Raw genomic sequence first — 25,900 nt, 5'->3', positions numbered from 1 at the left:
ATGTGCCTTTCCAAACCCACTCCAAAACAATGTTGAATACTATGGCCCAAAGGCTGCAATGAGCCCCACCTGGGCAGAGACACCTAGCCCTGGGAAGCTCATTGCAGGACCCAGCTGTCTATTATTATTTTCACTGGGGTTAAATCTAGGAACCAATATCAAGATAAAGGCCATCTTGTATAAGGTTTTTGCACACTCATAGAATGACACAGTCCCTGCTTCAGGGCTCTGATGCTCCAAAATGAGATGCAACTGTTGGCTTTAGCTCCTGTGAGCAGCACACCTGAACTCAATCGGATCTTGATTTCAAGAGGGCTCTGCACAGGCACAACCCTACACACAGGTCTGGATGCAGAAGCTGGGCTTAAAATGGTTTTTATAACTATTTGGAGATGCTCCGAACTTCCCAGAGTTGATCTCTGCACAGGGAGTATAGGGGCGGGCTATTTGTTTATTTTTACCTCTGAGTGAAATCCTGCACCTTGACTCTAGTCTACTCTTCTGCCGGTCTAGTTGTCCCGCTGCTGTGTGCAGCCGCTGACCCTACCCTTTCTCCAGCTATTGCTTAGGTTTGTGCCCCCCCAAATCTGTCCCTTGCGCTGATGGGCGTGAAGCTAAGGGTACAGGCAGCAGCTCTGCTTTCCTCATGGGTGGGCTCAGTCCCTCTGCACACTAGCCCTGAAAGACCTGTGTTTTACTTCCCCCATGGACTTCCTGTATGACCTCAGGCCAATGCCTTAAAGAAAGTTTCAAAACCTTTTAGGCACCCAAAGATGCAGCTAAGCATCTAGTGGGGTTTACAAAGCACCTAACTTCCTGGGCACTTCTGAAAATCCCACTAGCTGCCTAAAGAAAAGGAGCACTTGCGACACCTTAGAGACTAACAAATTTATTTGAGCATAAGCTTTCGTGAGCTACAGCTCACTTCATCGACCTTTGAAAATCTGGCCTTTAGTCTGTGTGTGCCTCGTCTGTACAATGGGGATAACAGCTCTGCTCTACCTCAGTGAGGGGCTGCGAGGAGAAAGAGGTTAGACCTTGTGAGGCGCTCCGATACTAAGGTGATGGGGCCACATAAGTGCTACCCAAGTGGGAACTTCTTTATACCACAGCTGCCCCTTCTTTTCACCCCCCCCCCCAAGCCTCCCCCCTTTCTGAATGTAACCTTGGCTCAGAGGGCTTGGCTGTATTTCCTCTCAGTCCCCTGGGGTCTCTCTCAAACCTCCCCCTCCCCCCGCTCTGTTTTTCAGGCTACACTTCCAGAGCCTTCATTTAATCACCAGCCCTTTCTTACCTTAACCACCCTGCCGCTGTTTGTAAACAAAATCCCGACTCCCTGCCCCAGGGCACCTCTCCCCTGCTGAATTCACATTTCACGCGGACGCCGCGCTGCGGTTGAGCGCTCTACCGGGGAGCTCACACGCCTCCCCGCAAAGCCGGCGGAGCGGCGTGTCCGCCCCTCCCGCGCGGCCACGTGGCCTTGGAGCTCGCTGCCGGCAGGCTCCGGGCCGGGCGGCCAGTCAGGGGCTCCTTGGGGCAGCCGCAGACGGGACTCCCGGCAGGACCACTGGCGGCCGCTCCTCCGGGAGCCTGGCTCGTCCGCCGCCCCGCGATGGAGCAGCACCCCCGGCGGGAGCGCCAGCTGCCAAGCCCCGCTCACCAGGTACCGCGGGGAAGTTAGGCTCAGCGTCGCTGGCTTGCTAGAAATTCACCCTCCGCCGCCCTTCTTTGCCGGGTGGAGGCAGGCAGCGCCGTTAGCTCAGCCTCCTGCAGACCAGAATTTGCGGGTCGTGTTTCAAGTTGCTCGCTCTTGGAGACGCAGAACTTGAGGGGTACGGGCGGGGGGGGTGTGTGTGGGAGGGGGCGGCTATTGCATGCACCTTTCTCACTCCCAACGCTTTGAAAGTCTCCTATTATTGCTTGGCCTGGGAGCTCCGTGTCTGACAGCTAACTCTTTCCTTGGTGTGGACAGAAGAAACGAACCCAAGCCTGCTCTTCACCCAGCTACATTTCACGTTTAGAAAGTCCTTCACCTATTTATTTAAAGGCACTTTTCTCAATTTGCTTTGAACAAGCTTTAAGACAGGAAATAAGCTTTGCAAAACTTTCCAGAAAGTGTGCAAGCTCAGGCGCGGTCTACTCGTTCACCTTTATGATTAAGGATTGGGAAAATACTGTCCAATGTCAATATTTAATTAGCTGTAGGCTTCACTAAACAGCTGTTTTAGTGCAAACGATGCTAGGAGAGGTAGTTATAAAAATAAAATGGAAAAGAGGAAAAGCTATAAATGTTGCTAGTAACAGAACTGTTCGTAAATAGACTTTCAAAGTCTTCAGTGGGCAGTCACCAGAAATAACTGATCCTGGTAATCTCTTTTCATCTCAGTGGCTCCACATGAGCAATATAGGGAAGGAAAGATAAAACACAGCAGCAGAAATCAGGCGGCCTGAGATTTAATCCTGACTCCTCCCACCACGCCGAAACACACACTTCTTTTGTCGTCTGGAACAGCTCATAGGAGCTGTGGGGTGCTTGATGCGTCTGAAGATCAGTCGCCTAAGCCTTTGTTTTTCACATGAATATCAAAGGGGAGAAAATTCATTAAAGTTTCTGAGTGGCAGCCGTGTTAGTCTGTATCCGCAAAAAGAAAAGGAGTACTTGTGTCACCTTAGAGACTAACAAATTTATTTGAGTATAAGCTTTCGTGAGCTACAGCTCACTTCATGGATGCAAGAATCCCAAGACAAGAATAAGTTCTCATTTTATCCAACATGAAAATGCATGCGGTAAACATGTGATCAGAATAAACTCGGGTTATCAAGCAATTAAAATATTAATCATGATTAATCACACTGTTAATAATAGAATACCATTTATTTAAATATTTAGAATGTTTTCCACATTTTCAAATATATTGATTTCAGTTACAACATTGAATACAAAGTGTATAATGCTCACTTTACATTTATTTTTGATTACAAATATTTGTACTGTAAAAAAAATTTCAATTCATCTAATACAAGTACTGTAGTGTAGTCTCTTTATCCTGAAAGTTGAACTTACAAATGTAGAATTATGTACAAAAATAACTGCAATCAAAATAAAACAACGTAAAACTTTAGAGCCTTCAAGTCCATTCAGTCCTATTTCTTGTTCAGCCAATCACTCAAACAAAAGTGCCATCCATGTAAATGCCTATTCTCACTTTCAGGTAGAGTGACCAGATGTCCTGATATTATTGGGACCATCCCAATATTAGAGGCTTTGTCTTATATAGGCAACTGTCTCTCCTTCCTACTATTTCTTTTGTTTTTTACAATGTAAATATTTGTAATACAAATAATATAAAGTGAGCACTGTACACTTTGTATTCTGTGTTATAATTAAAATCAATATATTTGAAAATGTAGAAAAACATCCAAAAATATTTAATAAATTTCAGTTGGTATTCTATTATTTTTTAACAATGTGATTAAAACTGTGTTTAATCACAATTATTTTTTGCGTTAATTGTGTGAGTTAATTGCAATTAATTGACAGCTCTAGAATAAACTATTAATTTAATATACTACATCCTGCTGTATCTGACACAAATTGATAACTTTAAAGAATCAGATTTGTTGGACATACATCTCTTAACATGGGCTTTTCCTCGCCCATGTGTACCAAATACAGTATAGCATCTACTGATTTTTGAGCTGCTTTATTGATACTGTTGCCAAGACTGAAGGCCAGTTCTGAAATAGTAAAAATGTTAAGAAGGATCACATCCAGGCTAATCCACCTATTTCCACAAAGCTTGACTATAAGGATTTATATTTAATGGATGCTTTATAGGGGTACCAATGCAGTCTGACGACAATCACTTGTTCTAAAGACTAGGTATAAATTTGTATTTTGCATATTAGGCAGCGATCCAGAAATGAGACAATAAAATTAAGAATGAGTTTCTGATTTATATAATACAATTTTTTGAGTAAGCAAAAAATATTTTTGGTTCAAGAAATGGTGCAAAGAAACCTGCAAATACAAAGAATGCAAGAATGCAAAGAAACACGCAAATACCTAATACAAAAGAGAGAGCCTAAATTGTTCCAATCCAGTGGAAGTGCTGATGATGTACACTGCTGTCAGCAACAGGCAACTTTGAAGAGTTGCATGTAGCCACTTAATTCTGTTGTGATGCTTTTACATGCTTGTCAGATTATGGCACTGCACGGATTCCTATGAAGTAAATCAATCTTTGGTTTATCAGTCACATTTAACTTTTTTTCCAGCGGTGTTGGCTACAGGCATCTGAGCTGAATTATTTTTTATAGTGTCTCATGTGTAAGGCTAAGATTTAGTCATGGGCATTTTTAGTAAAAGTCAAGGACAAGTCACGGGTGATAAACAAAAATTCATGGTCCGTGACCTGTCCATGACTTGTACTATATACCCCTGACTAAATATTTGTTTTTCTGGGGGGCTCCAGGGGCACAGCTGCTGTTCTGGAGGGGGGGCTCCTGGGTGCCCGCTGGTACTGGGGGTGGGGGCGAACCTGCCAGCTTGAGACTGCCATGCTGCTGCTGCCAGGGGGGCTGCCCAGGACCTGTCCATCACAGCTTGCGGGGGTGCTGGTGTGGCTGGCTCCGGGGCCACTCAAGCTGCTTGGGCAACCCTGGGGTCAGTCGCACCTGCTGGCTGCAGAAGTCACGGAGGTCCCCAAAAATCATGGAATCTGTGACATCCGTGACAGTCTTACTCATGTATATATTTAGCAAGCTCCTACCTCTCTGAGATGGTGATTTCAGTATCATGGTACGTACAAGCTAAATCATCATACTTTAATTCTGAATTGCCATTTTCTTCATTAAATTTATGTTCCTCCTTTTAATTACATATCACTGCATTTATTGACCTCCTGGTTGATGGGACTATATTTCCCTGGACAGTGTATTGCCTCTCTAAGAAAAGGATGTGCTTAGAGTAAGACAAACCTTCTAGAGCAGTGGTTCTCAAACTTTTATACTGGTGACCCCTTTCACATAGCAAGCCCCTGAATGTGACCCCCCCTTATAAATTAAAAACACTTTTTTATATATTTAACACCATTATAAATGCTGGCTTCAAAGCGAGGTTTGGGGTGGAGGCTGACAGCTCATGACCTTCCATGTAATAATGTTCCCTGAGGGATCCTGGCTCCCCTGTGAGAACCCCTGATCGAGAGGCTGAGAACATTATCTCTGCAAAACTACTGGCTACTGCAGTGAGAGTCTAAGCTTTCTCTTGAATTTGGGTCTTTCACATGGCAGTTTACTGGGGCAAGCCAATTTTGTTAATATCAATTAGCTATTCACTGTGGTCTAAAACTTTGGATGAGAAAGAAATTATTTGTTAGAAGCAGAAAAAAGTCATCACTGGACCCTTGAGTCAGCACTTCTTCAGATTCTGGTATATTCTGATTTAAATTCTTAGAATTGAATCCATCTCTCTGATTTTGGTTCTGGGGCTGATTCAAAATCAGAAGTGGCTTATTTTCTACTGCTTGGTCAGATGTGGCTGAAATCTTGGAAGAATACCTGATTGATTCCATGATATTTCATCCTTTGGGGGCCAAAATCTCACTGAGAACAGATCTTTAACCATCATCCCACTTCTAAAGCTTATGTGGATCCAGACTCAACTGTTATCTAGTCAGAACAAAACAAGCTGCAGAAGATTGATAAAGCATACTTCTGTAACTTAGTAAGACTCAAAACATGTCTGACATAATTGTTCTCCATTAGTCTAATATGTTTTTGTATAACACTAATATTCTCTTATTGGAATAGATAGAAACAGATGACAGAACAGCCTTGGTTTGTAAGCCTAGGACTAAAGGAGGAAACAGTGATCTCCCATCAGCTGGTTTTAATGTTATCAACTCTATCATAGGATCGGGAATAATAGGTAAATACACTTTTCTTCACTTTAGTCTAATCACCCTTTCATATATGTATAAATCTCCAGTTGTGTGAAAAACATGTTTTTCTCACATTATTTTACTGCTGTGACTATGGTATTATTATAATATATTTGTATTGTGAGAACACTACATGTGCCAACTGAGATCAGAGGCCCCATTGTGTTGAATAATGTGTTACCTTGTTAGCGGAGCCAGCGGAGAGACCAAGTGCTGGGTGGACTTAAGACTGAACTACCTTTTGCCCTCAAAAATGATCCCTCTCAAGTCTGATGTATACATATAGGACAGTGCTGAGGAACTTTAAACTGTTCCTGTTTTGGAAATAAATAATAGACTTTTTTTTAACAGACTGCTTCCTTTACAACAAGATCAACACAAATAAATAGCAAGTATTTAAAAAGGCTTTTCTCTAATCTTTTGTTTGTTTCATTATTCACAGGATTGCCTTATTCAATGAAGCAAGCTGGTTTTCCATTAGGAATATTGCTTTTAGTTGGTGTTGCCTATATCACAGGTACCATGAAAGCGGTTGCTCTATTAAAGTGACAGTGTAACTAGTCTTGCTATAATTTGCTTCAGTTGAACTTCATAATAACTAAATAAGAATGTCTAGGAATCAAAACTTTATATTAAAAGAAGAGGGTTTTTTGTTTTTGTTATTTTGTACTTACCTCATTAATCTTCTGAGCAGATTAGCAAGAGTGGCGAATTATGCTGTACAATATTTAAAGCTGTTTATTGTGGGAGATTCATTATGGGGGAAGTCTAGTTTCCTAGACTAGAGTATGATAGTGGGAGATATAAATAAGGGTTATTCTTACAAATCACTTGTTTGTATTAAAAAGTTTCGATGCTAAATAAGGCCTAAATAAATAGTTTCAACTAATAAGTTGAAACTAAGTTGTTATATGATGATTTCAACAAAAATTGACCTAAATTCCCATAAGTTTCATTCATAAAGGGCCAAATTGCAGAATCCCATGATAAGCATTTCCTTACCTAAGTAAACCACATTGGCTTCAATGGGACCCTTTTTTGTAAGTTCTTCTCCATGTGAATATGCCTTGTGACCAGTCTTTTTAACCTGATCCCCACACATGCTGTGGCACATAAATTTAAGTGGGTAAAGGAATCTTTAAAATATAAGGAATAAATAGTGGAGAAACAAAAATCTTTTTAAGACAAACTACCCTCTAACATGGAATAAAATAATGGAACTTGGAAGAATGGAACAAATATGAAATTCTTGGATAGGTAGGGTAGACTAGGTGAAGATGAAGTTTTTATATTTCACTTCATCCCTCTTGGTATCTTTGATACACCACTGAAAACATGGCAGGATGCACTATTAAAATTCATATGGAGTGGATTAGTTTTCCCTAAATTTGGCTTATTATAATTACACATCACAATTAAAAGACACAATCAACTGGTTTAACAATAAACAATCTAAACACTGTGTAAACCTCAAACAAGACTGGAACCCATATATAACTATTCATAATAATTGTTGGGTTAAACAGAAATTTAAGTCACCCCAAAATATTACCCATTCATCCAGGCCACCGTAGCAGTTTTGGACAAATTTTTAAAATTCCTGTAGCAAAGGCTGTCTCCCTAGCTACTTTCATTAATAATCAGGAATTTATCCCTAGGAAATATCAAAATAACTTCGTTGTAGGGAAGAGTTGAGATTACTCAGTTCAGACACCTGTTCCTAGGTACTGATTTGAAACCATATGAGGAGACTGAACAGTATTCTCATGGTAGGAAAAAGATGTTGAAAAACTCTAACAGCAACATTTGGTGACTCCCACCATAACAATAATATCTCAGAGGTCAATGGCCCAACATTAGTAGTTTGAAGCTGAATCTTTGCCCTATTCTGCATCTTTGGCACCACTTAGGCTGTGCAAAGGAAGCAGAAACCTACCCACAATTCTCAGCTGGCAAAGCAGTGGCAGGCAGTTTAGAAGGTGTAGGGATGGAACTGATTGAGGCTGAAGAGTATGGCTCTATTTATAATCAAATACAAATTTTCTTCTTACTATAGTCACCATTAATGGTCACAACTTTTCAATTCAAATGCCACAGGATGGACACCACTGTTCTAGCTGGAAGTGGGTTTTTTCATGAATTCCACAATTTTTGTTGAGCTTTTGATAACTATAAAACGACATGCCAATAGAATTCTGCTTCTAAATGGAAAAATATACCACAGAATACTTTTAAGGTGGGCATTGTTATCAAATAAAAAAAATTACACAAGAAGAGAGAATTTTGTTTAGCAAAAAAGACTGTTGTAGTAAGCATACTGTGCAGGAAGACCATTTCTAACAACAGCAACAACAAAAAATGTAAAGTTACAGACTAGTATGTATAGTAGCAGATTTTAAAAGATGTCTTCTTGAATCACTCCAGTGTATTGGAAGCCATGATAAAAAAAATAGTGTTTTTGTAGTGTTAATTAATAATTCTAGGATATAAATCATGATTTAATGTTCATAACTGATTTTTGGGTAAGAATCCAAAAGGCATTTTAATCATTACCATACATGAGCACTTCACAATCTCTCAGTTATGTGTTGTGCATGGTAGTTTTCAGCAAACTTTTCTTGAAAGGGTTAGTGTCAAGTGTATTTCATGCCATGAATATCTGTGAAATGAAATATTTATTTAAAAAAAATAACACCACCTGCAAGTACACTATGAGAGATGAGGAGTACTTGTGGCACCTTAGAGACTAACGAATTTAAATTTGTTAGTCTCTAAGGTGCCACAAGTACTCCTTTTCTTTTTGCGAATACAGACTAACACGGCTACTACTCTGAAACCTATGAGAGAGAAGTGTTACATTAGTACACTGAAAACATAGCCATAAGGAAGCATCTCTTTACAGAAGTACAATGTAGTATAACAAGCAGTGAATCATCCTTGATGCTATAAGCCATAACAAACAGAAAATGCACCCCTGTATTGATAAAAATCATGGTTATAGTAGTACTTTTGCACAGTACTAAATATGTTTATAGGGTATATTTCTGTGGCTTACAAATACTACATAAAGGGGCCATATGAATAAAGTCAGGATTTGGCCCAAAGGCAACATGTTTATACTAATGAATACGAAGAATTCTCATTATCTCTGATGGCCAACCGCCCCCACCTTCTCCCACCCATTTTAATGCAATTTTTGGTTGCACGCACAAAGACCAGGAATTTTAAAAAAAAATCCTATAATGACTGACTCAGCTCCCTTGCATATCTGAGTATATAGTATTTTGCATTACTGTATAGAGTCATATGTCCAAAACCTGAGAGTTTGTGTGCCTCAGCATTCTGGCATATTAAGGATTGGGCCCTTAATGTGTTATGTGCAAGTAACTATGATACAGTTACTGTGGTGGGAACTATACTTCTGAATTTATTGACTTCTAATGTTGCTTAAAATCCCCCATAAAGTATATTAATATAGTCTTGTGCATTTAATGTCCTTGTTTTAAAATGATATGATTGGTAAATATATTGTCACTAAACAATGTTAACTGTTTAATTGTTTTCTGTGGCTTCTTTTCTTTTCTTTTCTTTTCTTTTCTTTTTTTAATTTTAATTACTAAGAACAATTCTTCACTTTTCCATCTCTAAGTTCTAGGATTCTAGGATCCATTGCTATAATTTCTTGTTCAGGGCAGCTCAGAATACAGAATAATTAAGTGAGCTGTAGCTCACGAAAACTTATGCTCAAATAAATTTGTTAGTCTCTAAGGTGCCACAGGTACTCCTTTTCTTTTTGCGAATACAGACTAACACGGCTGCTACTCTGAAACCAGAATAATTAATGTTGCGCATCCCTGAATATCTGCAAGGGTGCTGTTTGCTACCAATTATAATGGATGTGTGTATATTTTATGTGAATTCCAAATGCTTAAGGGAATCTCTCTGGATTCCGTGTCCTTATTAACATGTCATACAAATTCCCTATTTAATCATTGTGAAGAATTCATAAAGGATATGTGAAATGTTATTGAATTATGCACTTATCCGTTGGCATTTTATAACTATACTAAGCAGCGTTTCAAACAATCCCTGCAGTTTTAACATCTGCCAAGAGATGATAAATACTGATGCTGTTCTCTGAAAGGAACAGCTATTAACTACTAGAGCATATTGCACATAGACAACAGACAGATTGCAACCTGTATAGAAATGAGATGGCAAGGCAAGGCAGAACTACCTGGCAAAACTTATCAGCACTAGGGCAGTAACTTCTGCATTAAGAAAAGGAGTACTTGTGGCACCTTAGAGACTAACAAATTTATTTGAGCATAAGCTTTCGTGAGCTACAGCTCACTTCATCGGATGCATCTGAAAGCTTATGCTCAAATAAATTTTAGTCTCTAAGGTGCCACAAGTACTCCTTTTCTTTTTGCGAATACAGACTAACACGGCTGCTACTCTGAAACTTCTGCATTGTAGCTCGTCCTCATCAGAACATCTCAGCATAGCCAACCAGTGGTACTGGAACTAGGGGTGCTGCTCCACCCCCTGACTTGAAGTAGTAATAACAAACACCAAATACATGGTTTCCATCAGCAGCACCCCATTATAAAAACTGTTCCAGCAGTCCACTGTAGCCAACTGTTGGTGTTAGTTCAAGCTATGCTTTGGTAAAGGTGCCAAAGTATACTTCAGAAATAGTTGAGGTTTGGTCTGGAAGTAATTCTATCAGTACTCTTAATTCTTTCCTGAAGTGGTATTGTCTTGGATAAGAGCATAATTCATTTTCATGTGCATTCAATTCCTGATCTCTCCGATAAAATAAATCTTTGTGTATAAACATTATTTGTGTCTAGTAAAATGAATATAAAAGACAAAACATAAATATAGAAATTAAGTAACAAGGAAAGGTGAATTAAAAACAGGTCATTCTCACACACACCCCCAAAACCCCCAAACTATGCACAACCCATCAACCAGCAATGAATTAAAATAATCCAGAGCTCTAGCCAAACCCACACATAGGGGTTCCTGTGTTTCTCCACTCTTCAAGCTAAGGTGGCATATGCCATCTGCATAAGAGCCCTTTGGAATGGTGGGGGAAACCTGATGCCAGTCTTCAGGTGGGTTGGGGGTTCTCTCCTGTCTGACTGGCATTCTGTCTTTGGGCAGGCTAGCGAGCAGAGGAAATCTAGTTTGCTGCTGCTGTTCCTTTTCAGGGGACCTAGTTTGCTTCTCTGTGAGCCCACCAGTCCTGCTCTTCAGGTGGGCTGTGGTCTGTCCACCAAGAGGGAGACCTCAGCCCTCACAGAGATGGCAAAAGAGTCCTCCCCTACAGGCTAGCAGGCCCTGGGGGCTTTTCTCTCACCCCAATAGAGGAATATGTGCAGGAGGGGGAGATTATAAAGTCCTCTATTTCATAGGTGTATGTTGGCAAGGCCCCTCCCCAGATACAGGGCCCAATGCTCTAGAAAATGGTTCAAAGCCAGACAAGCGGCAGCCATCCTGAGAAGATGGAGACCTTGGTCCACATGATATAGTAGTGGGATGTGGGCCCCCTTCTTTCCTGCCCATGGAATAAGCAGTGGTGGTAGGAGTGGTAGCTGGGTTTCTTCACTGGCTGCCAGAACAGGAAGAGCTGCAGTGGTGGGCGGGGGAGGAGGGAAACCCCAACATGCCAGATGGGTAGTTGCAGTTGCAACTGAAAGGATCAGGTATCCTGTTGGTGATTGGGAAAGAGCAACAGCTTAGTGGAAAAGCTTGAGGACCCGGGCACAGATAGTTTTAGAAATGATTCATACTGTTTATATTTAGTAACACTTTTGCTGGTTTTTTTTTTTGTTAATCACTATATCAGTTATATAATGAGAGAAGTGCCCTTTTAAAAAAATATGGTGGGGCACTTGTAGGAGCCTGTAAGCAGTATACACTGCTGTGTTAGGAAATAAACATATTGTCTGGGGCTGCTACCCATAATGCTGTGCTACTGGATAGTTTTTTGATCTTGAGCCCTCTGGTCCTAAAAGCATGAGTCTCTACTGCCTGGGCTAAAAGACCTTGCTCTGTTAGCCAAGGCTATAGCAGGCTCACCAACTTCTATATGTGTTGTAACCACTACTAGAGAGGGAGAAAGGGTGGGTTACACACTCCCTGGGCAGGAAAGATGGGCTTCCAATTCTCTTTCGATTCTCAGGGATCTCTGACAGTTGGAATGCCACAACCATAGACCTGCAAATCCCTCTCTTTCCAGAGGATGATAGCTGGGCATATGCACACACTGAACCATAGTGTTTTCCTTTACCTTCCCCTTCCTGTTGACTATAGTTGCTTCAGTTAATTATTGCTTTCTTTGCCTTTTTTTTTAAATACTTTGCAAACTATTTCTTCAGAACATAGAAAAATTACGGTCTCAAATATTACTTTTATATTATTTTAACAGATTATTCCATTATATTACTGATTAAAGGAGGAAACCTCTCTGGTACGAACAGCTACCAGGAACTGGTCAATAAATCATATGGTTTTGTAGGATACCTAATTCTCTCAACACTACAGTTTTTATATCCATTTATTGGTAAGATCACTATAAAGTTATATATTGTAAACTTATAATTAACTATCCTTTTTGAATTACCAGAGGGAGATACTGTTGAAGTTAAAAATACTTAGAAATGGACCCATAAAAAGAGTTAGTTTGTATTTCATTATTTTGGCAAGGAAAATGGAAATATTGCCTATCCTTAGGCAATTTTTTCATGACTCTCACGAAAAACCCAAGAAAACAAATCCTTTTAATAAACCACATCTTTATAGAACAATCAAAAGCTTCGGCGTTTGTCTTGTAATATTTGCTTACTTGAAATAAGAAAACATGCTAGTATGTATTTAATCAGGTTATCATATACATTCTAAAGAGTGAAATCCTGGCTCAATTAAAGTCGCTGGCCACACTTCCATTGACTTCAGTAGGGCCAGGATTTCACCCTAGTTATATCTGAACCTTGTGCTTTCAAGGACCAGTGATAGGTGTGGGTGTGTTGGAAAGAGCACACATGTGAGACTACTGCTTAAATATATGGTTCTTTATCTGTTTTGTTTTGTTTTTGTTTTTTTTTAATGTAAAAATCTGTTCTATTGACCATGGCCAAGATTTTCCAAAGTGAGTAGTAATTTCAGGTGCTTCAATTTTTGGGTGTTCAACATGAGGTACGTTAAAGGGGCCTCAAATCCACAGAGTGGGTGATCAGCCCTTTCTGGAAATTAGGCCCCTTTGAGGTGTCAAGTTGGGCATTCAAAAATAGAGGCACGCAGAATCACTAGTTACTTTGGAAAACTTTGGCCCATAATCTTTCTGTATGGAAAATAATAGTTGCTTTATCAGAGAAAATAGAGGAGGATAATAAAGACCATGGACGTAACTTGCAAAGACTCAGTAACTTAAGCACAAGTGTATCATGAGCCATTCCACTGAGTCCAACAGAACTGTCACAGTAGTAAAGTTAAGGATATGCATAGGTGTTGTAGGATTTGTGTGTGTATAAATGAATGAAGATAGCATAATAAAGACCACATGTGTATATTTTTTCTAGTTCAGAAATGTGTGTGTGTAAATTTAGACCCCAATCCTTCAGTCCTTATTCAGGTTCCTAATAAAGTCAATGGATGCCTAAGTGAGGAGCCCTGTATTTTAGCTTTCTCTTTGCATTATCGTTTTTAGTCCCTCTGCCATTATATTGGATATAGTTCAGTGACTCTGCACTAGTGCTAGGGAACCTTTAACTTACTGCCTCTATCCGGCTCTCACTTATCTAGACACGTATCACCACATAGTGAATAGCAGCTGCCATTTAAAATGTGCATTTCTGTAAGAGCTACTTGAAGTAATCTTGGTATCTTCTTATCTTTAGCGGACTGTGGAACTGGATCAGTGCAGATGGACAAATGTTCAATTTTAGTGGCACTCACTGTGTCTTATAAAATCAACTACTGTTCTTGAACATGTATGGACAATAGCTGATTTTACAAGCTACAGTATATGGTGATACAGCTCCATGCATTTGGCATCCCATGGGAGTGGCTATAAAAATAAAACAAGAACTGTTGAATGCACATAATTTGTTTTTTCTAATAGAAACTAGAAGTTGAAAGTGGTCTGACTGTCCGTGAATCACTGCTGAAAGCAGAGGCAATTATAAAAGCCTTTTTTTCCTTTTGAAGTAAGTGTCCTTGGGCACAAAATTCAACTGTCTTGCTCATCTGACTGGGTCCCTTTAAAGTTCTCACATCTATTACTTAATGCTCCCAGTTTTGCTTCTGTAACTCTTGATTTAACTTTTAAAACAAACATGAAAGGAGAGCTGTGAAGAGCAGCTGAATGCAGCAGGGAAATCAGAAAATCAGCCAAAAAAGAGGCAGCCAGGATGGGGGGCAAGGCTTTCAGCTGCATGCAATCTAAAAGTCTGCAGTATATATTTGGGCCTGTATATCATATCTGATGTGTATTAAAGCAATCTTTCTTTTTTTAAAGCCATGATTAGTTACAACATAATAACAGGAGACACTTTGACTAAAGTTTTTCAAACAATTCCTGGAGGTAAGTGGTTATGTAGGTAAGTGGTTATGTAACATTTTTTGGGGTGAGATTAACTAGCTAGAGTGTCAGTCTAAAGCAGTTGCAGCCCACAATGTGTTACCTGGGCTGCAGGGGCCAGATGACAGGGCAGCAGCAGCCTGGACCCCAACCCCGGACTCCCAGTGCATGGGGCCGGGCGGCTGCCCTGGAGGTTGGGGGCTGGGCGGCAGCTCCAGACTGCCGACCCTGGCTGGGAGCCCCAGACTCCCGACCCTGCAGGACCCCGGGCCCTTGCCGCGCGGGGCAGGCTGGCAGCCCTGACACGCCGCCCCAGAGCAGGTGGAAACCCAGACCCCACCACACAGACTCCCTTTAGCACACACAGCTGTGTGCTAATTGGGCTACATGCGGCTGCAGGCCACGGGTAGAGAATCACTGTCTAAAGTAAATATGGCCCCTGTTTCCTCTATGAATTACCTATTGTACAGTCTCCTAATAATCTAAAATAACCTTATTTATATATTTTAATGTCTACATGTGCTTCTCCTGCACTCTACAGCTCCAGTCCTACTACCTGATGGTAGTAGATTCCTGTGCCAAGTCATATGATTGCAGGGTCATGGCTTAAGCCTGTGCAGTGCATATCCTGCACTCTGGGACTTAATGGTATCAGCTATGATAATCATCCAGAACTGTTGTTGCTCTGTTGATCAATGTTAGATTGTGTGCAAATTGTTTCTTTAATGTCTGTTTAAACAATACCATTTCTACATAGCTGAACATGAATTACAAATGTACCACTTAGGACATTCTCTAATAATGATAAATCCAAAATATTAAAAGATTTTAAAGATTTAAAAGATTTTTTTATAATAAAATATCCTCTGATACACAGGAAAAAAATCAGACTTCCCAGCATGAGTGTTAAAACAATACCAACCTATTCAACTAAGCAAACTACCAATAATAAAACCAGGGTTCGCTTGGAGGTGCACATCAAATTCTGTCTGCTGCCATATGCAAGTGCAGAGTGAATGGGCCAAGACACACTCTTGGGTTTGTTCTTGACTGATGGATTACCCAGCTGAAACTTTGATGTTGCTTCAGACCTCACGTTGGAGGGCTAGATTTTTCTGTTGTAAACTATATATGTGCAAGTAGGACGGGATTTTCAAAACCACTGAGTTTTAGCCTAACTGGGTTCTACTGAAGTCAGTGGTAAAACTCTCTATTGATTTCAGTGGCAGTAGTTAGGCCAACACTGAGCACTTTCAAAAATCCCACCCATCACGGATGTTTATAATATATCTATACATGTTGGGTCGGAATTCATAGTTAGGTGCGCACAATACTGAACATACGTTGGCATGTGCTCAACTTAGTCTCACAAAATCCCTGTGAGCATGCACTGGGCAGGTGTACCTGTCTTAAGGCCAGGTAATGCCTAACCTTGACATCTGTGGGAGTTTCCTTGGTTTCAGTTTTGGGGAACGGTCTAAGGTACATTGCTACTAGGATTTCAAATCTAACTTATCTGTTCTTCACATCCATTTCTTTGAGAAATCTAAATATATAATTTTTTCCTTTGTTTTAGTTGGTCCAGATAACTTACTTACTTACCGCCAAATCATTATTCTGTGTATTACCATCATCTTTACCCTGCCTATGTCTCTCTATCGTGACATAGCAAAACTGGCAAAGGTAAATCATAATGCCAATTAATATCTTGGTTCAGTTATATCAAATCATTGTTTTAAATGCAGTTTATTATATTTTTAGAGAATGTCCAGTTACACTGCCAAAAGTTTTTTACAGCACAGTAAAGCACATGATAGGCTAAAATCTTCTTTTGCAAAACACATCTCTATTCTGTTCTCCCTTCTTTCGTGTATTCCCTGTTATTTTCATTGGGATTTCATGGCATGTTTCACTGCCCATTTAAATCATTGGGAGACTTTCCATTGACTTAAATAGATGTTGAACCTTCAGTGCATTTTAGAATAAAATACATTTGAAAAGTCCTATTGTGTGGCTCAGACAAGTGAATTTAACATTATGACTGAATAGTTCTGGTGCTGATAGACTTGTTCTGAAGTCCTAAGTACAACAGAATACAAGCCAATAACATCATGTTAGCTGAGAGATTAAATTATTACTGCCCTCCTAAAGAAACCACACATCAAATTTAGGGCCCGATGTGGTAGTACCTTACTCCCCCAACTAGTTACATCAATTTCATTGGGAATACTTATGTTGCAAGGTACTATACAACAATGTTGCAAGGTACTATACAACGTGGGAAAAGAGATCATAATCTGGTCCTTAATGAATGTAAAGGGACACTTATCACACTTGCATGTTAAACATTTTGAACAAGCACTTTAAATTCATGATAAGTTGATTGAATGAAAATGAAGTATACTTACAGTAAATGTTGAAATGATGGAATTATTAGCACTATAAAACAACTCAACATTCTGTAATTTCATTAAATTATAATTTTCTATAGAAGAAGACCTAAATAGTTTAATGAGCAAACTTTCCCTCTTAGCATGAATAAAATCTCATTGACTGTAAATATCACCTTTGTTGCTTGGATTGCTTGCAAATATTGCTAATTTCTAAAAGTATTAAAAACAAATTCTAGTTCTTTTAATGTGGAACTTTCAACAAAATGAATTTTCTTCATTGTGCTCTGAAATCAGTCTTAGATTTAACTTTTGAATTTTTGATCACTTTCTTCACAGGCATGGATTGCTTATATGGAAATTAATTTTAATTTGTAATGAAAAAGTAGAACATTTTGGTGGCTTGCCTAGAGTATTAATCAGCTCCTCTCCTTACTAAGGCCACTCAACTGACTGAAGTAAGGTGAATTTGGTGGGCTGCATTTGGCTCTAAGACCAATGCTGCAAACTGCAACCCTTTTTATGCCCAGGGGGTGACCACAATCTGGTTTGCAGCTACTTAATCTTACATCATGATCTCCCCCTAAGAATGTAGCTCAAATCATTTGAATAATGGTGACAGCGGGGAAGCCAATCGGGGCAAATTTTTACTCCAGTTTTGCAGTCTCCTCTCTGCAGGTGGACACTTATGTCCTTGCTTATCAGAATGCAAAATTGATGCCTATGTATATTAAATGTCTTTACAATTGCATGCTTTATAACACCTTAAGCTTAAAACATTTATAGATATCTCGTGTGTCCTAAAAAATATAAAGCCAAATTCAGACCAGCTGTCAGCAGATGCAACTTCACTGACTTCCATGAAATTGTTCTTGCTTACATCTGGGCAGAATCTGTCTGATGTTTCATAATTTCAAATCATGTTGTGTTATACAACTACCCAAATACAGGAAAACGTTGCTGTTCACAGGAAGGGACTAGCCAGCCTGCATTCTCAAAATACAAGGGCAGGGAGCCATATATGCTGCTACACAAACATTGGTCTGTCGACAAAAATAAATAAATAAAAATCCTGGACCTACATAATTGCATTTGCCATTTACTCATAAAATAAGCTTTTTTTAAAAAAAAAAAAAAATGATAGCTACAGTGGGTCTGCACTCACTATTCTAAATGAAATAAGGGGGAACCAGAGATGCCCAGCATTTCTGCAAACAAGTCTTTGTAGCAGCAGTGGACTAAAAGCTCAATTGGTCATAAAACTGTTAAAAGACAATGACAGCAAATAAAACATGGAAATCTTGGAATGCTTCTTTAAAAACAAAGATCTGCTTCTATGGAAAGGCAGACACTTAAAAAATGTAGTTATGCTATTAATTTCACTTTTTTTAAGAAAGTTTTCAAATAGAGTAATACATTGCTAAAACTACTGAAATTCTGACCAGCGAACTGATAAAACGTTTGTATTGTAATTTGCAGGTATCTTTTATTTCTCTGATTTTAACCACTGTAATCCTGGTCATTGTGATGATAAGGGCAGCTACCCTTAGTCCACTAGTGTAAGTATTTTTTTTTTATCATTTCTGGCTGCCACAGAGTGAACTTTACAAATCAAATGTACTTTATTTATAGTGATTATTTTGCATTTGTATATGTAGAACTAAAACACCAGGTCTTGTCTCTTTTAAGGATTGGAAATAACATACATTTTACTAATAGCAAAATGAAAAGTTGTTTTAAATCTGCCGTTCAGTTCTATTGAGATTAGAATTTATGATATGGGGAAAAGGAAGGGATGCAGCTACATATGTGGTGTTTTAAATTCTTCTGTAGTTTACTTAAATTATGGCTGACATCTCATCCCTAACTCACCTACATTGTGCAGCCGTCTCCTGGGATTAGAACATTTTACATATGGCATGCAAGATCTACTAAGATTTACACTATTGCAGCAGGTTCCATCAACGAAAAGAAAGATTGTGCCTGGTTCAAGCAGGGGCATTCTTTTTCTTCCATTTCCTGAGCAAGGGACCATTTACAGTAGCAGTTGTGTGCTTGAAAGAGCATAGGGACTGCTTCCTTTTAGCATCTGCGCATGTGAATTACTCCAAAGAGGAAAGTATGGCCATAGCCATGCTCTGCTCTAGCACTAGTCTAGGTAGCAAGCCAACTGTACAAAGGATGCTCAGTGGGCATACTCCCTGCACATGGCGGAGTGTTGGCAGAGAAATCATGGCTCCTAAGACACAATTGTTCCAGAATTCCTCCCGGAATGGTGCATGAGTCAAATGGAAGTCAGTGCCTTAATGGCCTAATCCGGTTCAAAGTAGTATGGATTGAGGATGGTGTTTCAGTCTTAAAATTCTGTATTCTTGCTCATTTTTGTGCTACAGCACGCCCTTAATGCTGCTTTGCATGTTTTCTGGGTTAATATGTAGTGGTTTAAAATTATTAGATTAAATCTACTTTATCATAAGGATGTGTTGCTTGTAGATACAATCTCAGATATTTTATTTCTTCTCATTCTCTCCTTCGAAGACAGTAATTTCAGAAATGATGATTCTGAACGTAGATGTCATTGAAATGTCATGTCTAACTGTTTTTCACATAGGGGACAGTCAAGTTGGAACTGATGTTAAATTAAATTAATGTAATTAATATTGACATTTCACTGTTCATTAAGACAATTATTTCAAATTCCAGAACTGGAAAACAAATAGGGGAAAACAAGAAAAGGTTGATCTATACAGTAAATAAAAACAGCATTACATCATTCTCAGCTGAATGAGCAGGCAGAAATTGCAGTCCAGCGCTCTACTGCACTTCGAGTAATCCTTGGCATTGCAGTGTTCCAAATGGTTCACTGCATGCATTTGTTGTGATAATCATTTTTGGAATTCTGCTACAGCAAGGTGTTTGTGACTCTAATGCTCCTTCTTTATAAACCCAAACATTTGCTTTATCTTTTGTTAAATTAATGGTGTCCTCAGTTGTATGTGAAATTCCCATAGTAAGGAAACGTATAATTTTTTATCCATTGGGTTTGTTTATGCAGTATTTTCAGTGTTTGTATGTGAAGTAGCTTCGTACACCATAGAGCTGTTAGCATAACTGTTTGAACATTGCTTCACATAACCATTTATTTGTCTTGTTTGATCACTGTCTGATAATTAAGCCAATCATAGGGCATTTTTTTTTAGTGTTGGCACAGTAGCTAGAATGGCAGTCTTGTTTCTGAAAATGTGACAAATGTACATGTGAATGTTCCATAAAAGATGATCCATTCAGCACTGTGCGTGTTTTTCCTTGTTTTGCTTCAGTGGAATGATCTCGTAAGCTGTGCTTTCTCACAGAGCTTGTTAAATGCATATTTGAAAGAGATTTCTAACTCCCCTATCAAAAATGAAGTAATATATTAGGGCTACTGATGATGACCTTGTTTCTATGGTAACACCATCGGAATAGGGTATTGTAAAACATGGGGCATTATTGAGGGTTTGTTTTTTTAATTAAAAAAACAATGATTTTTTTAAAAGTGATTTTGGTATTTTGTGGTAGATTACTTTGAGGCTTCTTTGAGACACACTTTTTTTTTTAACCCTTCTTTCAAAATCTAATCTAATAAAGAGACTAATTTTTCTAGAAGCCCCATAAACCTTTTTCTGGTATCTATTTCTAGGTGTGTATTTAAAATGAGAAATATTTTCATTGTGTAAACCTTTTCACTTTCAGTTAGTATTCTCTCCTCTTAATGAGAAAATGAGACAATAGCAATACAAATGTAAGTTAACTAATGTATGTCCCATCCTTTTATTACAGCAAATGAACCAAGTAAATAATGAATAGTCCTATTGGCTTTAGTGGGACTACATGTGTAAGGCCTACTCTGTGTGTATAAGAGTTTGCAAAATTAGGCCTGTGAAGACTGACCCTAAGCCTGGAATGAATTAAAATCTCAAAATTATTTATTCTGAAGGGAAACAAGGGAGACTAGTTTGCTCCCACATCACCTTGCACAAAACCAAAATATGGTACTTGCCAATGGTACATGTCTTTGTAGGAGAGCGTGCTGCCATGGCCTGAAGCCATTGGCCTGTGTTGGGACACCTGACTGGCAAGACTTATTTTAGGGTTGACCCTAACATTAGGTTACAGTATACCATGGAGCTCTTTCTTTTCTCCAGTGCACAACCATTGAATACATCTCCCTGCTACCCTCCCCTACATGCTCTTTCAAAGTGATGCTGGGCTTCTGCAATATTATGTGCCAGTAGGTACATTAGTGTTATTGGTGCAGTGTAACAGCATCCTTCCTGGAGACACTGCCTTCTTTAATAGCCCAACAGGGTCCCATCTCGGTACCCTTGGTTAGTGTTCTTTCAGCAGCCCATGCCTGGGCTCAGTCTTCAACCAGACCAGCGGGGCCCATCATGATACCCTTGCCTGGTCTGGCTAAGTTCTGGGCTCAGTCCAACTTGTCTTTAGTGATCTGTCCAAGGTCCTGCTGCTCTTCCAGCCAGGCACCCAGTCCTCCCTCTTCAAGTTCCAAGCAGCAACTGACTGCTCTGCTGCTGCTGTTTCCTTTTATGTGGACCTTCTGGCCCCTGATTGGTTGCTCCAGCAGTCCCTCTGATTGGCTGCTCTCTTGCAGCCACTCTAGGCTGCCTGGAGGACTTCGCCTCTGCTCTTTTTGGGGGTGAGCAGAGGCAGGGCCATAAGACCTCTAGCAGAGGGCTTTCGGACTAGTCCACCCCATCACATGCAGGTTTTAATTTTCTTCTTACAGGGGTACACTGTGACTTCCCTGATTTTTTTTTTATGCATAGCTTTTTCAGTGGTGCTAGTGCAGGGTTTATTTATATGACAAGATCTCAAACTTCATGCCACTTATTGATGAGTGTGTGATCAAATAGATCATCTAGGTCAGTGGTGGGCAATCTATGGCCTGCGGGCTGCACGCGGCCCATCAGGATAATCTGCTGGCAGGCCGCCAGACTGTTTACATTTTCACGGCCCCCGCAGCGTCCAGTGGCTGCTGTTTGCCATTCCCGGCCAATGGGAGCTGTGGGAAGTGGTGGCCAGCACGTCCTTGTAGCCTGTGCTGCTTCCCGTAGCTCCCATTGGCTGGGAATGGTGAACCGCAGCTACTGGGAGCTGCGGGCGGCTGTGCTAATGTAAACAAAGTGTCTGGCAGCCTGTCAGTGGATTACCCTGATGGGCCACGTGTAAATCGTGTGCTGTAGGTTGCCCACCATTGATCTAGGTACTTACTACGGGGATGAGGGCCATATATCCCCATTTTACAGTCAGAGACCTGAGGCAGAAGCTACATTAAATGATATGCCCAAAACCACAGAGAATGTGTCTGCCTGAACTGCGAATTGAACCCAGGTCTCGAGTTCCATTTCAATATCCCATCTGCTAAAGGGGGGTGAATGGGAATAATCTTTCTGTCTTGCAACATTTAAGAGATGGGGCACATGTTTCTCTTTGCAGAATTTGGATATCAAATCATCCACTACTTGGACAGATGGGTGTCAGTTCAAGTTTGGGAAGAATAAGTGTCTTTCTGAGTGAGAAGGGGGTGGTGATACCGGTATGGTGCTAGCAGTGTATCAGTATAGCAAGTCTTGATTAACATAGAAATGAGCCAGAAGCCAGTACAAGGAATGAGAGAATTCCATCTTTCTAAGCTACTAGCATGATTAGACCTTGGGTTTACAGAGGTTTATTAGATTCAAATTAAATAAACTTGTGGCTTTTAAAAAAAATTCATCCATTTTCAACAAATAGTGCATTTGTGTCTTCATTTGAGCTTGCCTTCACCAAGTTAGATTTTATTTATATTGCATATCTTATTCTTGCTTTTAAAGCAGCAACTATGGACTTCCTTCCTTGTCTGATGAAGTGAGCTGTAGTTCACGAAAGCTTATGCTCAAATAAATTTGTTAGTCTCTAAGGTGCCAAATATACTCCTTTTCTTTTTCTTGTCTTGTGACAGTTTGATGCAGCCTCTTTCGCCACAAGTGTCTTTGGATGGATGCTTTGGCTTCTGAATTCTGTTTGGCTCTTAGAGGGTTTTCTATTCCCTTTGCCTTTAAAGGGGAGACTGGGAAAGTAAGCCAGGTCCTTCTAATATATCTTGGGGGACCCAAAATATATTTTTAACTTAGTCTGACATTTTTTCTTTTAAATCCTTTTTGTATTCCTATAAGCTTGTCGTGTAATTTTCTTTATAGTTGATGTACTGAGAAAATTTTAAAGTCTCACTGGTTAGCTTAAGCTTTAAATTGTCTAGTCAGGTGTCCTTAGGGTACAGTCAAAGTGTGCCAAGAAGCAGACCTAAAGTAAACCTTTTTGTCACACTTATTTCATTTGAATTGCAATTTTCTTGTATTGCATATAACTCTCCTGGGAGGTTCTTCTGGAAGGCTTGTAGTAATTTAGCATTGTTCAGTTCCAAACCACGCTTTAATGATAATGTTCAGTTAATCTAAAAACTAAGATATCTGCTTTTTTTGGGTGGGACTGAGGGGGAAATTTATTTTTTTTGGAAGGCTTCAGAAATAATTTATATTTGCGTCAGGATATTTTTTGGTTTGACTTTTTTTCCCTTATGGCATAAGTAGAGTCAAGGCATTATATATTTTTTCAGTTTTGCTTTCATTGCATGTCACCTATATAAATAAATAATCACTGCAGTCTGAAGCTGATAGTTAGTGTAGCTGTTAAGACATCCAGTGTGCAGCCTCCAGTTTTTGCCCTCATTACATTTGAGAGGTTGTGGAGTTTTAAAAAAAAAAAAAAAAAAGACTGTTTCTCCCTCATATTACTTCCACCTGCTTATACCGGGTTAATTTTTTAACACATTCAAGAACAACAATGGATTATGATTATCTCATCTTCAGAATGTAACAGTCTTCAAACAAATTAAGATTGCATAAAGCTATTTCATGTCTTAAGGATGAAATTATGAATAAACATTGACAGAAAAGGGATAAGTAATGCCATTTATAAAGACAGAGCATTTTAATGTTTTTTAAAAAAGAATACCATTATGTGATTGCCTGCATAATAAATAAATCACAAAAATTTTGAGAGCAACCTCTAAAGATTGCACATAAATGTAGCTGTGAGAGAATTCTGCATCTGGCAGCTGATCAGTGATGAAACAGTAAGTGTTCAAGAAAACAACATGAAAGTAGGAAGATGATGCTCTCTTGCTCCTTAATAATCATGTAATAACCAAAGTAACTTTACCATATAGTGAAATCCAAAAGTGAAAACAAAGACCCTCTATATTTACAGCACTGCTAAACAGTTCATTGAGAGAGAGTGGGGAAATACACCAATTATTTTCAAATAGGGCCACGCCAGAACTTTAGATGATGTCACTTAATTTTAATTATTTATTTTCCTTGATGGTCAGAAAGACCTCTGTCAATTAGAAATTAAAGGCTAACTTGAGCATTATTAATTTAGCTTTCATAATGTTGACTAAGATTAAATTCAGTGGCTACAGTTTCTGAAATATTTAATCCAGAGCATAAAACTAACATTCCACTCCTTATTTCATTCTACAGTTTTGCTACAAAACAGAAACTGAATTCCACAATTTAAGTCTATAAATTTAGAAGTCAAACCTGAATTAAATCTGCTGTCGGGTGCTCCATTAGAAGAGTCATCTTGATAATTGCCAATCTTCACCTTAATATAGCAGTTTTATCACCGATCTTCCATTCAAGAAGATGGAAGTCTTTTGCTCTTTGCAAAACATGCAGCTCATCTGATACAAAAGTGTGACTCCTATTCCTCTTTTGTAAATGCTTTTTCATTTCAATGAGCGCTCTATACCTGCTGCGTGTGGCTGGGCTGAAATCAGAGAGAACCTTGCTCCCTCCATATTCTGAAAAGCCAGGCTCGCTGTCTCTTATTTGACAGTGAACAACACTACAGACAGAATGATTTCCCCCCACAATGGATTTTGTGAGGGAGACTTTAACTTTTTAATAACAAAAAAAGACCCAGATCATATTGTGACCAAACAATTTTGTCTGGGTCTGACTCCAGAGTTTTATGTGATGCACCTTCCACCACAACAACATTTGTAGCCTTTCTGTTTTTGGACTACAAACAGTGGGGATTCCCCAGCATTCTTTACGTTAGCCAGCACCTTTATTGTGATGTACATTCTGTTGGTATCCTGGAAACTGAATACAATCTTACTTTCTTTATCTGGGAAACGTATGTCTCGGGCCACACACCTCACTATAGTAAGCAATTAGAATTACTTGCCAATTCTGTCTTGCTGTTGGCTTCGTTTAATTTGTGGCCTCTTAATTGTTGGTTGGGCTAGTAACCTCCCTTAGGATCTCTTTCAGTTTAATCCTCTCCTATTTTTGCTGCAGGTATCAGGGCTAAATGGCCCCAAACATTTTTCCTTGCTGCCCTTCTTACAACTTGTACTCTTGCTTGATGCATCTATCATCCTTCATGTTCCACCTCCCTCCTGTCCTGGATGTCAGATAGCCTTTTCTCCTTGTGATTGTTGTTACTTTTAGTGTTTCTCTATGCTAGTTTCCATGGTCTTTCACTTCAATTTCCATTTAAGCCCCTCCACTCTTTCTTTCAGAGAAGAAATTATTTAACGTATTGGATGCCAGACTCCATGTTTCTAAAACTAAACTATCTTTTTACTAAGAGAACTATTTATCAAGGCATTTTACCTGCAGCTATCCTTATGCACATAGACTGACTTCTTGGTGCTCTTCAAAACTCTTCCAACTTGTCCTCCCTTTAAGTTCCATGAAGGTTGCTAAAACCTGTATAGTTTTCATCCCCCACTGAGATAGAGGGAATGAATGTAAGAGGTGGAATTAGAATTCCAGAGCTCCTGGCTTTCAATCCATCAATGCACTAGATATCACAGTTAGTGTTTGCTTATACAGCTCACTGTGTTTTTGTATTGCCACTGA

General features: G+C 39.4%; 1 protein-coding gene across 4 annotated transcripts in view; it reads left to right on the top strand.

The window, feature by feature from the left end:
* Positions 1 to 239: 239 nt before the first annotated feature.
* SLC38A11 (solute carrier family 38 member 11) overlaps positions 240 to 25,900 on the top strand; it is a 44,057-nt gene continuing 18,396 nt past the window's right edge. The window contains exons 1-7 of one of the 4 annotated variants that reach the window (XM_038421292.2): positions 240 to 343; positions 5,815 to 5,932; positions 6,388 to 6,462; positions 12,385 to 12,519; positions 14,473 to 14,538; positions 16,112 to 16,218; positions 18,405 to 18,484. In XM_038421292.2, coding sequence (XP_038277220.1) covers positions 6,402 to 6,462; positions 12,385 to 12,519; positions 14,473 to 14,538; positions 16,112 to 16,218; positions 18,405 to 18,484 — 449 coding nt within the window. In that variant the 5' untranslated portion in view covers positions 240 to 343; positions 5,815 to 5,932; positions 6,388 to 6,401. Of the gene's footprint in view, positions 344 to 1,334; positions 1,664 to 5,814; positions 5,933 to 6,387; positions 6,463 to 12,384; positions 12,520 to 14,472; positions 14,539 to 15,076; positions 15,184 to 16,111; positions 16,219 to 18,404; positions 18,485 to 25,900 lie in introns of those variants that run through there. The other 3 variants (XM_038421291.2, XM_043505216.1, XM_038421296.2) reach the window with 3 other exon arrangements.

Source organism: Dermochelys coriacea, chromosome 11 (genome assembly GCF_009764565.3).
Source record: "Dermochelys coriacea isolate rDerCor1 chromosome 11, rDerCor1.pri.v4, whole genome shotgun sequence".
Taxonomy (NCBI): domain Eukaryota; kingdom Metazoa; phylum Chordata; order Testudines; family Dermochelyidae; genus Dermochelys; species Dermochelys coriacea.
Note: the sequence above shows the minus strand (reverse complement) of the source record. Positions and strands in the feature narration are given on the sequence as shown.